The 17099-nt window shown below is 44.8% G+C and overlaps 2 protein-coding genes across 3 annotated transcripts in view; one reads left to right on the top strand and one right to left on the bottom strand.

Annotated features, from left to right (window-relative positions):
• LOC119433501 (excitatory amino acid transporter 3) overlaps nucleotides 1–17099 on the bottom strand; it is a 62359-nt gene that overhangs the window by 28148 nt on the left and 17112 nt on the right. The window contains exon 1 of one of the 2 annotated variants that reach the window (XM_037700738.2): nucleotides 9256–9602. The exons of the other annotated variant lie outside the window; for it this stretch is intronic. Within the exon in view, the coding sequence (XP_037556666.1) occupies nucleotides 9256–9306 (51 nt within the window). The 5' untranslated portion in view covers nucleotides 9307–9602. Of the gene's footprint in view, nucleotides 1–9255; nucleotides 9603–17099 lie in introns of those variants that run through there. 2 annotated transcript variants of the gene reach the window in all.
• The window catches only part of LOC119433267 (equilibrative nucleoside transporter 1), an 82267-nt gene continuing 75051 nt past the window's right edge, over nucleotides 9884–17099 (top strand). Inside the window, exon 1 of the mRNA XM_037700417.2 lies at nucleotides 9884–10031. The gene's annotated coding sequence lies outside the window, so the exon portion shown is untranslated. The remainder of the gene's footprint in view (nucleotides 10032–17099) is intronic.

Genomic DNA, 17099 nt, shown 5'->3' with positions numbered 1-17099 from the left:
GGCGTGTCGCTCGCATTGTTCGCCCTTCTGCGCGCTTCATCTATACCGGGTCGCATCTCTGCTCTGTGTCATGGACACGGCGCTGCGAAAGGGAAGCTACGGGTCGCGTCCCCCAATGCGACGAGCGCAAGAGCCCACTGTCCGTTCGCGGCCAGAGTGCTCAAAGAGGCGTTTCAGCGATTGGTCACTTGTACTTTCAGCAGCCATATGTATAACTATTAAACGGGTCACTCACGGTCGTTAGTGTGCTACTAAAGGTCTGAGGCGTAGCCCAGCCGACAAAGGAGGAAAAGCACACACGACGCAAAACACACACACACACACACACACACACACACACACACACAGTCATATATATATATATATATATATATATATATATATATATATATATATATATATATATATATATCACCGGGAATATACGCATGTGTTCCGTGCCGCCCTTTTGTCCTGTGTCACGGCGCCGTACGCCTATGGCCTTTAATATGACATGCCAACAAGTCCAACGCTCAACATTAGCGTATGTTTGTTTTCAAATACAGCGAAAAACAAAAATGAAAAAAACAAATATCCCTGCCCCCGTCGAGGTTCGGACACGCGAACCGTTCGGTTGCGAGCCAGGTTATTCCACTACTTTACCGCTGCAGTTCCGTTGAAGGAGGACAACATTAGAGATATATACGATGTAGAGATATACGATGGTGATGTACTCGCCATACGCATGCTTCGCGTAGGAGTCTCGACGCAGTCAGCACGCTCAAAAGATTAATGAAAAAATTTCCCGAGACATATTTCCGAAATTATCCTCGACAGCATTAGTAAATACTTCCAAGCTCTAAAACATTTTCTAAATCATATTCATTATTCTTCATTACTCGGAAGCACACTCGCTGCTCATTATCGTGGTGAGTCTGTGTATTTTGTGTATTCCAGCGTTTTCTTCAATTGCTTGTTGTTCAGCTAGCGTGTTTGTATGTACATTTTACCAAATGTCCTACGCTGCATTTGTCGTCGAGTGAAGCGATCCGGTGTTAAAATATTCGGCTGTGTGTGTGTGTCATTCGTCATCTCATTACTTACTCATGCCGTTTCTGTCTCTTCATCTGCAAGGCAATGAAATATGCTGGAAAAGCCATCGACGGCATATGTCAAACATTTATAGCATCATCAAATAAACAAATCGATCGATACAGCAGTGGTAACTTTCACTGGTCGATTTTGCGCAGTTTCCTGCTCCGCTGTTGTGTGAAAATACATTAGTTTTTCAGCTAATCTTGAGATGTACAATTTTACGCTTTACGCTTACATTGTAAAATGCCAGCTAAACATGCCATAATACATCTGGTCAAGCACAGAAACACGCAGTCTCATTCTTGACGCAGAAATAAGTTGCTGTAAACGAACCTGAAGAGATCATCATTAATATAGCATTCACGTTCCTGCGGTCGTTGTGCTCAAAAGAATGGCGTACTTTGTTAACCCCACTTCTACAAATAATATTCAGCGGTGACTGTGAGGATAGTATGACACATCTGTGTGGGCAAACATGACGTAACACAATCCGTATGGGCGTTTTGTCCCCGAAATTCGCTGCGCGTCTCTCATCGTACTGTGGCGCCGTAGCGTTGGGGTGCTTTTCCCCAAGAACAGTCACGTCGTGTCTTGTCATTGCGCACGTTTTGATGCTGAATAAAATTACCGCTTACTCTGCGCGTCAAGGCGCGTCGCATAGCAACAATTTACTTATAAAAAATTGAGCGCGCTCATATTATAGCTTACAATGAAGCAAAAAGAAGTTACGGGACGCGATGCAACGCATCATGCCGAATTGAAGAAGTATCAGAAAAAATTAGACGAAAAGGCAAAAAAAGAAGGAATGGACAATTAATGCAAACTATATTGAGAAGAGCAATACACATGTACGTACATGTGTAAATATGGTAATACGTAAATATATGTGTATATGTGGGCGTTAAGACATAACATGGTATGCTGAGGGACGCTTACAAAGCTATCGCCTACATAGATATCATACTTGGATAACATGAAAGAATATGTCAGTGCACTTCGCAATGAAGACGTAACACAGAGTGAACAATCACGATGGCTGTGGATAACATGGTTGCGCAAGCATACAGGGACAAAAGGGAGATGTATCCACCACGATGCGCTAACTTCGACAATTTATTCTTGGGGAACGCATACAAATATAATCCATGCGCGACTCCTGGTCAAATTGTCATACCGCTCCTTCTGAAAAGGCCGTCTGGTTATCAAGCAGGTCAACAGACTCAGCGCTGACGCACGTTTCACCATTCCGCCTGATAGCCTGCGCTTCTATACTTTCACGCACATCCTTATCTACGTGTATTGCAAGAACAGCGCAATCGTTAAACAAAGAAGCCTTTACAATGAACAGACAGATGACCTTCGCGGTAATTCCTTACGTTTAAACAAAGTCCTCTTAAGCGGTCATTCAGCATAGAATATAAGCCATGTCCGCCTTCGCAAAAATGTTAAACACAAGTTCGCATACCAACGCGCCTAACACGCAGCGGCGCTAAAGATAACAACCCAAGGTTGATTCTGCGGGGATGTTTCACCGTTCGATTTGATTTGATAATATCTCGATCGCACAGCCAAGGCGTGTCATCGCACCTAAGCATGGATATACGTCGTAACCCAGTTGTAGCTGCGACAGGTCGAAACAAGTTGATCATAATTATTATGCAAGCACATGACGGGGACAGGAAACACTGAACCACTGAAGGGCAAATAACAACTGGCGTTTATTGAAAACGCATGGCAGGAGGAGAGGTCGCACGAGGTTGAAGAAGCTATCTATCTATCTATCTATCTATCTATCTATCTATCTATCTATCTATCTATCTATCTATCTATCTATCTATCTATCTATCTATCTATCTATCTATCTATCTATCTATCTATCTATCTATCTATCTATCTATCTATCTATCTATCTATCTATCTATCTATCTATCTATCTATCAATAATAGTATCACGTCTCCTCATTACGACGCTCTTCCCAGTGAACCAAGGCTGACGCGTCTTGCCGAGTAGACAATATGGGCCACCGGGTACGCGCCCGACATGACAACTTGCACTCTATAGTTACATAGCATAAACTAGCATAAACATAATCATTTATATTTCTACCCATAATAAATTTCTCATCGCCAAATTACATATGCGTTACATTTTGAATACTAATCGCATTAACGTATATGATCATCGCCAAAGGGTGCGTTATGCCTAGCTTTTTTTTTTTTTTTCGTTAGCGCAAGAATCGTGGAAAATTGCCAATTAGCCCAGTTTCAAGCATAGTTGATCGTTAGAGGAATTAGGCTGTCGTGCTGAAGGCGCGCGCAATTTATTCATAAACGCATGATCGAGTTGGGATGGTCTCAAGTGTTCATCATTAGTTGACTCCTATCTTCAGTCATTATTTTATGTTCTTGCGAATATCGTTTGAAAAATTGTCATGCTGTCTAATTAATCTTCTATCTTTATTTTGGAATAATATGTTAAAATGCTCCTATCGCGGTTGACTTTATAAAGGCCAGTGGTGATGTCAAAACCTAACATCAGTTGTAAAGCTCACAGCAGCCACGGATAGGTAACCCACCCCCCTTCCCTCCGGCGTCAGGAGTATGACGCCTTCCGTCCGGCGTCAGGACGCCCAGCGCTGCACATACAAATAAATTGTCGCTCTCTATTTTGCCCCGATAGATTATGTAAATATGCACGACGAAAAATACGCAAAAATCACGACTAGCATTGGTGGCATCGTCATTTATTGAAACTCTTGGCTTCACACGTGTGTGTGAAAATATGCACCGGTGTATATTTTCACACGGAAGAAGAGTAGGTGTGAATGCACCGTAAGTGTACCCCAACAACGTGTGCTCAGCTAAGGACTGTAAAAACAAGGGACTACATTTTTGTGCGCAGTCCACGGCCGCCTAAGTGCACCTCGCTGTTTCGGCTGTGCTGCACGGACGTCATCGTATGACTATGCCAAGTTTCATCGGATGCGAATCTCGCCGCGCCGATGCCCCAGCTGTCAACTCTTGTCCCGCCTGCTGACAATAGAATTTATTTATTTATTTATTTATTTATTTATTTATTTATTTATTTATTTATTTATTTATTTATTTATTTATTTATTTATTTATTTATTTATTATTTTTTTACGCTGGTTAAGCGCTTAGCTGTCCTTCCGTCATTGTGTCGCGCCTTGCACTTTGGCATTACTGTGTGATCCGTCAAGCTCAGGTGAGATCGCATCAGATAGACGTCTCGCGGGAACGCTCTTCAGATCTCAACTTTTATAAGTATTGTGCTGGCCTGCATGCTGAACTTTGGTGTGCGATCTATCAGAACGTCAATATCTGCTACGGATGTCGCATTTACTTGGTGAAATCGTATACACACGTACCAAAAGCACACATGTGCTTTTTTTTAATATGCGATATTTCATTATTTCAAAATACAGCCCTGCTTTTGAATGCCGCGCTGGGAGGAGATAGAGAAACAAAGTGGGATGGAAAAGGCAGGGAGGTTAACCGGAAGAGCTTCTGGTTTGTTACCCTGCACGGGGAAGAGGGTAAGGAGAAAAGGACGGAAGAAATAGCGGAGAAATAAAGCAGAGGCGCGCAAAAGAAAGATAGAGGAGATGGGGAACGGTCTGAAACAACTATAGTCTCTCTAATCGGCCACTCGAACGTAAAACCTTCAGTAGTGCGTTGGCCGACTTGTGGTATGACGACTGTATAGGTTGGCGTTTCAGTTTTCAGGATTACAGGGAGGCGTGTGAAACAACTTAGGAGGTGCTTTTGGAATGGCGACATGTGTTTTTTCGCGTTGCCTGAAGATGCAACTGGTATCTCAGACACTAACAAAACAAAGAGGCCAATCAGCTCGAAATACTTCAGTTTGTGAACACACCGGAAAAATATTTGAAGATATGATGTATATGCTGGAAAGCGTGCTAGGTATACGTTGTCTTTACTGTTTACACTTTATGTGCGTTTTGAGCTTAAATCGGCGCGAAATGCTTTGCTCTGTTTCTTCTTTTGTTAATTTTTATACTGCGGATATTTATATAAGGACGGTTCTTACATGTCTTACTAACACGCATAATTGCGCTCTTTCTGAGGCGGCGTCTTACTTGTACAGTGCCGAACACAGAGAGGAAGCGAAGAGCGGCCTGGAGGACAACATTACGTATTAGGGACAAAACATGGCTGGAAGTTATCCCAGTTGAGATCAAGAAGAAGATGTGTAATTAATCACATTATATCACTCAAAGATAAGATAAGGAGGACGAGGGCGTAGCTGCGAATCGGGGAAATCGGAGTTCCTGCCGCTGGTAAATGGCAGTATTTGGGGTGACAAAATAGGTATACAAGGGGCCAGATGATTAGGCGATATCACGAGATCAAGACATTTGCAAAATAATGATGTGCGGCATTATAGAGATAGTGCATCTCTGGGAGAAGGTTTGTCTTTCAGTTGATTTGAAGATAATGATGACGATGATGTACTTCTACCTCGCCATGCACCTCGTATTTTCTTCCGTCTTGCACGATTTTCTAATGTAGCTCTTTTCTTCTCATGGAAGTCGGAGGCAGTTAGCTGCCAACCTCCGCTCTACATTCCCCGGTGAACTTTACTCGACCGATTCGCTCTTTCACGGTTTGCTCTAGCGATCGGCGATGTGTCGAACTCGCGCAACGCGATGTGTTTGTGCATGTGTACGTTCAACTCTGGAAGAGAAACGCGCAAACAACTGTCAGCGCGAAACACACTCAAGTTATCGATTCTAACGCGTCGACGCTATAGGCTCGTGTGTGCATGTGTGTGTGTGTGTGTGTGCGTGTGTGTGTGTGTGCGTGTGTGCGTTGTCATGTCATTTCTATCTGTTGATTTTACACTCGGCTGTTGAAAAGCTGGCGAAGAAAATGGTCAGTATTTCCATTATCGCCATATGAATAAACCAAGCACTCAAGTCGCTATAGAGTGTGCAATGTGAAATGGGGGGAGGGGCTTATACGAGTGGTATAACGTGTCTGGCTTGACAGAAAAAAAAAAAAGAAACGCTTTCGTTAACGTAATTGGAAGTTTCTTGTTGTCCTTATGCTTATTTACTTCGAAATAGCCGTCGAAGTCGGCTGTCAAATGTTTCGTGATGCCGTTCTGCATCCTTGGGATACATGTTTATGCAAGCCTGGTTGCTACTATCTCGACCTCCGAACGCGTTCAAGGCAACATTTAGTTTCTGATAAGACGAGGCACTACAGTGCGACGGATACGCCTCCCTCTCCCATTGCGTCGTGTGTTTCTTGCAGTGCAGGCTTTTCCATTTTGACTTCACTACAAGCACTCATTGTCGGAATCCTCAGATTCGCGTGTGATGCAGTGTCAAACTGGTCAGTCAATGTGCTGAACAAGAGTTGGGCTTAAAAACAAAACGAAAAAGGCAAGAGACACTGCTGCGACCATCCCAGCTACCGCATCGAAGGAGTTCTATGACGGACGCTAAAGAGAAAGCTTTCGAATAGCTGAGGTGTTTTGCTGTTTCACCAAGTTTCCCGCACTGGAATTCGATTAGCTAACGACAGTTGTACAGAGTACCGAAGAACATATTGATATTACTCCGTTTCAAATAAAAAAAAAAGTTGTCGCAGTTTCACCTGAAAGGCGAAGCATCAATTGCGATAGCAAATTTGTAGAGAGCTATACGGAGTAATGATAGTAGCTTTATCAGCTGTATAAACTTGGACATGCAGCAGCACCGGCAACACGCAGAACTGTTGTCGACGCCGTCGGCGTTTTGCCCGCGTTCGCTCAAAATGCGTGCGGCGTTGGTGACTGTTGCCGGAGCCTCTGATATAAATAGGCACTTGGTGCCGCAGCTAAACGTCGCCTCCCTTCCCTCCCCTCCCCCACGGCCTCTCGCGCGTCGGAAGAAGGCGCGTTTGCTCTACATATATGGTGATTGTAAAGGAGGAAAGAGACGCCTACTTCTGCAGCCCTTAAGCGAGGGCGGCGCAGAACGCGCGTTTGTTCTCCGCCGTACGTTCACTCCCCGTGAAAGCGCGCGCCCCTCGCGCCCTTTCACTCGCACATACAGCGTTCGGCGCGCGGCGACGATTTAATCTCCATTGACGTCATACGGAACCTCACGGCGACGCCGACGGCGACGCCGACGGCAGAAATCTGATTTTGAGTGTCCATATAATTGCTATCGCAATAAAAGAATTGAGTAGAGAACAAACGCTCAGTTTTGGAAAACATTTGAACCAAGTTGTAAATAATTAAGAAAGCCGTTAATTAAACATATTTTCAAGTCATAAATAATTCTGTTTGATGATGATCACACTCTGCCTTTTATAACATGCGTTGGCCCAGCAGAAGGACGGGGAATGTCACAGTATAGGAGATTTTCAATGGGAGTGAGCCGAATTTAACTTGGTCAAAAACGACATTTGATGGTAAGACATTTTCAATCACTTCGCCTGCTAATACAATTGGAGTGTTTTACAAATAACTTGGACTAAATATATGTTCAATGATTGCTCGACTGACTGAAAATGGTGGTAAGTTGTGCCACGGGCCTTTCTACAATTATTTTATGAAGTTAGAAGACAAAAATCAAGCGATGCACAGAAGAAAGAAAAATAGCCTTCTATTTTTCGATGAGCGTTCTTTGTATATGTACACATATATAGTGCCTACATGCTGTGGTCTCAGTAGAGACTGGCAGTATTGTAAATAAATAAATAAATAAATAAATAAATAAATAAATAAATAAATAAATAAATAAATAAATAAAAGATAATGATCATTCTGGAGCAGGAACACTTGAAACAGTACTTATAAACACAGAATTGTGCCCTGAAATGTTTTCAAGCTCGAGAACATTTCACACTCGGCTGTTGAAAAGCTGCCAAAGAAAATTGGCAGTATTTCCATTATCGCCAAATGAATAAACCAAGCACTCAAGTCGCGATAGTGTGTGCAATGTAGAATGCTTATACGAGTGGTATAACGGGTCTGGCTTAACGAAAAAAAAAAGAGCGCTTTCGTTAACTTAACTGAAAGTTTCTTGCCACGAGCCCTTGGGCTCGTGGCAGACGCCTAGGCAGGATGAATCCCACCCTATTAACTTGCCGGACAAAAAATAAAGTTTTCACCTACCTACCTACGAGAGCATGAAGATAAACAACCATCACCACAAATGCGCTGAAAGCTTCAAGATACGAGCTAGAATAACTTGGAACAAGAAAGTGAACAAAATCTAAAATTTTCGGGAAAAAGAAAGCGACAAAGAAGATGTTACGAAGTTAGTGTCAACGTAAATAAAATAATAAAGTGAGTGAATACACCACTCGCAATGAAGTGATTCACCAAATCAGTGAACAACGGGATCGGAAAGTTAAAATGCCGAGTTATAGTACAATGAAGCTTAGTAGCTAGCCAGAGTATCACATACAGTCATGCCCAAGTCTGGTCTACGAGGAGACAAAAGTGCCGATGGTAAGAAGCTACCTAATTCCATAGCTTGTCGTAAACTGTCGCGCACTACCATCGCTCCAGCTGGTATTCATGCGAACAAACAAACAAACAAACAAACAAACAAACAAACAAACAAACAAACAAACAAACAAACAAACAAACAATTTGACTTGCGACACATGTTTCACGTATGCCCCTGTGTTTTCAAAAGACTCGTAGCGGAGCCCTGTCAAGACCTGGAAAATGATGTGCTGCAAGGGCTTGTCGGAAATGATGAGTGCACAGCGTGTACCTACATACATGGTTTTACGCAAATATTCAATCAAGCGCACTCGCACATTGCAGTTCCGTTTGGTCAATTGCCATCGGAGACAGCAACCAAGCGAAGAAAGGGACCTCTCAAAGTATCAATAGTTGGAAAAAATAATAAAGACACTCCAGTGCTGCTCGCTTTTCTGCACTTAGTTGTTCGATTTGTGTAATATAGAGTGCTGCTATATAGTAATGTCGCCTGTCGCAATTATTATTTAGAAAGTGTATTTATTACTGTCTACTTGAACGCCATGTGACATGACCCCTAATTGTCGACGGTTTGGCGTCTGTCCCCTGACCTCTCCGACTCTTCCATTTATTACTCAGCTGGGCCATTCAAGGGAAAGGAAAATGATGACAATAAAAAAAACGAATAAAAATCCTCCAAGAACACTCACGAGCCTCACACTTCCTGGGTCCTCGTTCATTTTGCCACGGGATACGCTCATTGTCAGCCGGCGCTGAAGGCTCAAAAGTTGCAAAGGTGACGACTCTTCTCTCTCACTCGAGAAGAACACAGTGTAGCGGGAGAGGGCAAAAAGCGCGAACAGGCGAGCGTGGTCAGGAAAGGGCAGCGAACCCCGGTCCGTCAGGCGGGAATGCCCCCGTGTGCGAGTCCGGAGGCGGCGGCGGCGGCGTCACCTGTAGTTCATCCGTGCGCGACGTATCACGGCGCTACGAGCTCGCGTCGAGATCAGCGTTGCAACTCGGAGATGTGCCCGTGTAAACATGGCAGCGCCTGAAGCGCGCCGTGTGGCATTTGAGCGGAACGAAATGACGCTCCTCTCTCAGCAGCACCCCCCTCCCCTCTCTGTCAACGCGCGGCTGTGCGCGAACCTCAGCTTATCTGCGTCAGCGAGGGCCGCTCACAAAAGCAGCGCTGGGTGCGTTCCGCGTGAATACGACGTTGTTTGCTGCCACCGGCTTCTTCACTCACTATCTTGTAGACACGTGTGCACTTAAAAAACAAATGAAAAAACAAAATGAATAGCGGATGGAAAGACGGATGGGCATGCATTGGCGGCTGTAATCGTCTGGCAAGGACTCCTGTCTCGCGCGGCATCTCGCGTACAGCTGTTCCGCGCGCGCGGTTCGTTTCTTGTGCGAAGTATTGATCAGCGAACCGCAAGTGCGCTCAGCCTAGGAAGATGCGACGGCACGTCGATTCGAACGCGTAAGTCCTAGAGTACTGAACACCGACTACGTGTACGTAGAAGTGGCCTTGCGAGACCGTTCACCGAAAACGCTGTCTCACGGTTCGCGGTGCAGCATTTGTGCCCGCTGCAGCATTGGCGCACCCCAGCCATACTCGGTCAGTTAAGTGAAACCATGCAACGCCCACGTTTTAGTTCTTCGCACACTCCGCCATAAGCGTGTTTTGTCCGAGTGCTTTGGAAAACACGCTTACATCTCTATTCAAGCATTTCTGTGCATTCCCATGGAACTGTGGGCATTAAAGGCTGCAGTGAAGTAGAGTGTCGTAATGCGCGAGCAGGGGTGTTCCATTTAACAGCACTGGAACTCACGCGAGATATAGGCACCGTGCATTGCAGTTTGCGCGCGATCTATTAGCCACTACAAGTGAAGCTTTGGGACGGCCAGTGTCAAAACCAGCAAAACTGGAGAGACTCTGTATACATTCCCGGTGATACTTTCGATCGCTTATCACGAAAGAAGACTATCCGAGTTGCGAAAATATCAAAGTGCGCATGCTCTGCATATGATAGCACGCGTTCGCAAGCGATATGAGCAGCGGGAACAATTGTGAGCTTGATATCGTCAAAGCGCAGGGCATGCCTCTCAAACGAGCGACGATAAGGAAGCCGTTGTCGTTCGGAATGGCGTATCATTTAAATCGCCTCTCTAGCGGCCGGCGTCGGCAATACTGGGGCGAAACATCAAATGTCGTAGCGCCATCTGAACAGAGAACGGTGCCCATAGAGATGTAGATATAGAAGATACAGACATAGAAGGAAGACAGAGAACACACAGTCGTGTGCTGGGAATTGGTTACGCGTTGGTGTTCCGTGTGTTCGTTTTCTTTTCACGCTCATTGCTTCAGGGTGGTGTAGGACTGCCACCTTCGTAGCGACATACACTAATTGATAGCTTTCACGTGACGTCACGCACCCACCTTATCACCATTTTGGGGCACCAACATGGCGTCCATCTTATTGAAAGTTTTCACGTGACGTTACGGACCCATCTTATCATCGTGTCGGTGCACCAACATGGCGGCTACAATGACGTCAGTGCAAGCCATCTATAGAGGGAAGGGATGTGTGTGTGTGTGGGGGGGGATAGAGAAAGGGGACCATGTTAAATACCAGACCATGCTAGATACCTGTTGTCGAACATACACTCACATTTCATGCACCTGTCAACCGGAATACTTTTAGGGACTTTTTTTTTTTTTACCAGCTAGCTTAGTACTAGAGAACGACATTATAGCATATAATTACGAACCGACTCCTTGCACTAACAAAGACGACGATCACGGGACGTTGCGTGTGTTGGCCTATCCCATTTATTTGGTACGACCCATAAGAGAGGATCATCATCATCCATCGGGGCTACCTCTATAAAGAGCCGGTATATAAATCGTGCCCTGCCTTTTATTTATTTGACGCATCGTCACATCATCACATCGAATCAGTTCAGGACACCCCAAGACACACAACCACTGCAGTATTAATTTCTTTTTTTTTTTTTAAAGCACAGAAGCTTACTGTACTCAGTTTCCATGTTTATAAGCCCTTTATTCGCTTTGTTCACTTCATAAGTGTTCCTGTGACGTAATTCTTCAATAGAGCTAGAAGGATAGCAAATCCAAAAAAAAAAAAAAAATACGTGCCGGTTAAATGATTGAATCGGTAGCATAGATATAATGAAATAAAGAAAGAAAGAAATCTTTAAGTGTGTTTTAATGTGATGTTTTTCATTCCTGTGGTTTCATTGGATGTATTTCTATGTGCAGCGGGCACCAATTAATGGCGCCAAAATCTTGTACACATCAGTATATTAAAAAACAAACGAGCAAAAATAAGGATTGCTATGCCGGGCGAAACCGGAAAACAGGCTGGCAACTCTTATCGTTTATCAGGTATACTCGCAAACTCGTCTTTAAGTGCTTGTACGTGCTTCGTAGAAAACGCCCGTTATCCGTGATGCTGAATCGAAGTACAGTACTTTGCTGAGTACGACATCGAGTGTTCGATTTCCAGCAACAGCGCAACTTTCCGACGGGCGAAACGCAAGAAAACGCTCACGTGTCGTGGTTTGGTCACGCTTTAGCAAATGCCGAGCAGTCAAGATTATTACGGAGTCCTCCACCACGGCGCCCCTATGCTGCTTTGCGGTGGTAAACCTTATCAATCATGTCAGCGCGTTCCGCATGATCATGGCCGACTCCGCAGCCTGTAGTCACTGCTGTGACGGGTAAACTAACCGGCATGTCCTGTGCCAGTGCCCACAGTACAGTGTAATGAAGCGTTCACTCTGCGCTGTGCTGAGCCATTTGGATCACAGGCGGCTTTCCAGAGAGATATTTCTGCATTTATGCAACGTCGACGCGACTCATTATCACATCAGAAGGCCGCGCAACATTACTGTACTTTTCGAGATCCACCGGCCTGTGTGATCGCCTATAATACTTAATGTGTGTTTTTTTTCTCTCTCTCTCTCTCGACCTCCGGACTTTATAACGCTTTTCCGCTAGCTGATTCCATTTATGACTGAAAGTGTAATTTCATCCCATCACCCAATTCTCTGTCATCCTCGACTGAATCTTCCTTCCCTTGATACCATTCTATAACTCTAATGGTTCACCGGTTATCTACCCTACGCATTACAGTGCCGGTTCAACTGCATTTCTTTTCTCTTAATATCAACTAAAATATTGGCTACTGCTGTTTGCTCTCTGATCCACACTGCTGTCTTTCGCGCCTAACAATTTTCTTCCCAAAGCTCTTTGTGCAGTCCTTGACTTGTTCTCGAGCTTCTTTGTTAACCTCCAAGTTTTTGCCCCATATCTTAGAACCGGTAGAATGCGATGTTTTTACTCTTACATTTTCAAAGATAATGGTAAGATTCCGGTCATGATTTCGTAATGCCTGTCATATGCGTTACAACTTATTTTATTCTTCTATAAATTTCCCTCTCATGATGAGGATTCCATTTGAGTAATTGACCCTGATAAACGTAGCCTCTCACAGATACTGGATGCTGACTGCCAGTCATGAATTCCTCTTGCCAGGTTACTGAACATTATCTTTGTCTTCTGCATATTAATCTTCAACGCTACTCTTACACTTTCTTGGATAAGGTCCTCAATCATTTGTTGCAATTCATTCCCAGCATTGCTGAAGTTGCTGAGGTATTCGCCGTTGATCCTCACTCCGACTCCGTCCCAGTCAGTAGCGTGAACACTTCTAAGCATGCAGTGAATAACATTGGAGATTGTGTCTCCTTGGCTGACTCTTGATTGGTATTTTTCTCGTGGAGGACTAAGATAGGTTTTATTTATAGTTGGTAGGATATTCACGTACGCTTCCTGTACTCCTTGATTACGCAGCGCCTCCATGACTGCTGGTGTGTCTACTGAATCAAATGCTTTTTCGTAATATATGAAAGCCGTCTAGAAAGGTCGGTTGTACTTCGTCTGACTCTTTATATCTGCACAATTACCTCCATGAAGTGCTCTTGCACGAATGAAATGCTATAGCGTAATGACCCCAAGATAACACGGTACAAATGGCAAGGATGAGGTGTCGCGTTTAGGCAGAACGGTTTGAGTGTTCATGTCGTTTACGCCATGCACAGTAACGTTTTCTAAACAGTCTGTTGATCAAGATATTAGTGCAAATTCTTATGCGACGAAAAACTTCTTGCGGAAATAATCAAACAGCATTGCTCTCTTTAAAAAGTACAGCGATAATTTTCTTTTCATTTGGTTGCAAGCCGAAAGACGTAGCCGATGAGTAACCTTTGGCACCGATAAGGAATTGTACTTGGTCGTGTTGTACTCTCTTGAACAAAAGAGTCGCTATCGCACGACATGGCGAACTGATTGTCTACGAACGGGCGCTTCGGTATATCTAATAAGCAGGTGGCGAAGTTTTCTCCGTCACAATACAAAGCTATTTGCGCTGTCTTATCGAAGTTACCACCGCAACGAGCAATCGATGTGTGGTAATCGAGCGGGCAACAGCAGCGCCGTTTCATGCGCATACACAGAAAGGCATAGGGTATGTGCTGTTTGAAAGCTCGCCTTATGCCGAAGAAAGAAGAGGTATATATATATATATATATATATATATATATAGTTCAAAAAGTAGAAGCACGTAGGAAAAACATAAGACTTTACTGACGTTTCGGCCGGGGTCCGGCCTTCATCAAGAGTTCGAAACGTCAGTAAAGTCTTGTTATGTTTTTCCTACGTGCTTCTATTTTTTGAACTACTTCTGTACCGGCTCCGGTTACTCTTTACTTCACTGATATATATATTATAAGAGAAAATATGAGAGGTCGGCCTCAACTAAGTACTTTTCTATAGCCCAATATACTCAACGTTGGAGCAAGGGGAACAAAAGCCCAGCAAATGAAATGCTACTAGTTCTTGCTCTTAACAATAACTCACTCTCTGTCTCTCTCTTGCTGAGAGCATTGTGCAACTGCACTAAGGCCCTTGGCAATATACTTGAACCACGGCCTTTAGTCTCGAAGAGGGAGCGTATTTTGCAGCAAAGAACATTTTAATCAGCTCGGACGTCGATTCAGTGTATTATCGCACATTATGCGTAAGTTGTTTAAGTAGCTCACCAGTGTGTTAGGGCACGTGTGTGATAACACCTCACCTCCCCCCTAAAGAGCGATTTGGCTGCGCGCTCTTTAAAACGTCTTCCATCTTATACCCTAAGTGAAACCTGCCTTTCGACAAAACGAGAAATAGGGCACCTCCGCCTCGGCCACTGCTCTCTTCCGACGTGACTCTGTCGGGAAAATTGCGACACGAGAAATAAAGACGATAACGGAACTCCTATCGCTTACTCGGGGAGGCCAGGCAGATACGAGTGCTCGCGTGTGAGTGTCTGGGTCTTTCGTTTTCCTGATTCGTTTCGGGTTATCGGAGGCAGTGAAAATATAAAGAAGGGAAAGGTATACACTGGCCTCGTGACCCTTGCGCTGGTTCGTGCCGGTGCTAGGCAAGCGTTCGAAACTGCTTTTACGTGCAGATCGACGTCGAAAAATCTGTGCGATAGATACCGATAAGGAAATAATACATAATGATATTTAACGTCTCAATGCACGAGCTCACCCTCCGCTGTGGCTTAGTGGCTGTGGTGTTGCGCGGCTGAGCATAGTCGCGGGTTTGATCTCGGCCGCAGCGGCCGAATTTAGAAGGGGGTGGTATGCAAAAACGCTAGTATACCGTGCATTGCGTGTGCGTTAAAGAACCCCAAGTGGTCAAAACCAATCCAGAGACTCCCACTACGGAAAGCTTTATTATCAGATCTAAGCAGTGTGATTCCCATGGCATTTAAAAACCCCGTTCTTCTAAGAAAGTTGCGACTGAAAGTGTTCGTGTGTGTAATTAAAAAAAAAGATCAATCTTCATACCTGGAGGTACCTGCATTCTTTTGACCCATTTTAGTACGTTTTGATCCCGGCCTTCATTGTATAAGGCTCTGTACGATAGGGTAAGGATTTGACACGTAAAATACCAGAAAATAATTTTTTAAAGCATAAGCTAGGAAATATCGGTGGGGAAGGAGGTGTTCCTGATACGGTCTTAAATTACGGACCTAAAGGCGTGCAGGGAAAGCACGGTGTACCAGTGATTTTGCTTTCTGCTACCATCCGAATAAGTCGTCATGGTCACCAGTAGAACCCGCGGTATCATGTTTAGCACCAGAACGCCATAATCATTTAGGCACCACGGCAGGTGCACGCCACACTCATGTGCTGCTAAGTATATCGATGTTTGTGGCCGGCCCATGTAAGGACCTTTCACTTCATGAGTGACAAGAAAAATATGATTGGTAATGATGAAAGGCAAAGCAGTTATCAGAGCATGGCGTCCCAGGGAACAGCGCCTTAGGTACCTTGAACTGAGTCCTTGCCTTCCATCGTGTTTTGTCTTCCTCTTTCCTATTCTGTTCGCTCGCATTCCTCTGCTGAGAACCACGTGTGCCAACTCGCCCAACAAGTTACCCTTATTAACTGGTAGTATTGTCCTTCCCGATTGCGATATTTCAGTTTTAGCCCGAAAGCTACCCCGTGCTCTCGTCAATGTATGAAGGTGACTTCCGCACTTGGGACTCTGGTTCAAGTGGAAACGGTCTTCAGTCGCATTTGCAAGAAGGCCTCCATGTCATATGCGAGTACAGTTTTTTGGAGGAGAGTGGTATAATCGATGTGACCAGGCTTCTCTATGTGCTTTGACGCCCAACTGGAGCTTGCTTTGTATCGCTCCCGCGACCCTGGACAGCGGTCAGCGTCAAGTTGTAATGCAGCTTGGCGCTGACAAGATGCGCAGCAGCGGTTCTCCGCATCTTAGCTCTGACAGCGATTTCTGCAGTGAAGCAGCCAATGTGACCACATTAAATAAATAGGCGCTTTATTACTCTTTATAGTGTAGTTGATGAAACTATTTTTTTTTATTTCGTTACCAGATCCCTGAGAAGAGTTACGTATGTATTTCTCTCGTTATACGTAGAGCTGTTTTAGTGAGTGAGTGAGTGAGTGAGTGAGTGAGTGAGTGAGTGAGTGAGTGAGTGAGTGAGTGAGTGAGTGAGTGAGTGAGTGAGTGAGTGAGTGAGTGGTCTGGTTGGTCGTTCCGACTCACAACAACCTCCTCCCTACCGTCGCCCGATCTCATCTAATTTTAGAGGCAGGTCAGCGCACACGGCGGCGCGATCACGCTCGCCTGAGACTGGCCTTTTCTGTCGCAGCTGCCGTACTACGTGAGTTTACGTGCATTAATCTGCAGGGCAGCAACTCGATTCTTGACGGCAGCAGCGAAATCGTTCGCTCACCGGAATTCCCCCTCGGTATTGCCACGTGACAATACTGGCGTGGCTCCTTGCTATCTTGCGGCGCGAATGTGGGAGCGGTCGTGTCTCGTTACGTTCTCAGGGTGCAAGGCGGGAAGCAGAGAGCAGGAAGTCTTTGGTCGCACGTAGAGACGGAAAACAATTCAGCCGTAGCCGGAGCCGTATCCGGGTTAAGGCGGAGTGTTGGC

The sequence above is a fragment of the Dermacentor silvarum genome, chromosome 11 (assembly GCF_013339745.2).
Source record: "Dermacentor silvarum isolate Dsil-2018 chromosome 11, BIME_Dsil_1.4, whole genome shotgun sequence".
NCBI lineage: Eukaryota > Metazoa > Arthropoda > Arachnida > Ixodida > Ixodidae > Dermacentor > Dermacentor silvarum.
This window is presented reverse-complemented; position numbering and strand designations above follow the sequence as displayed.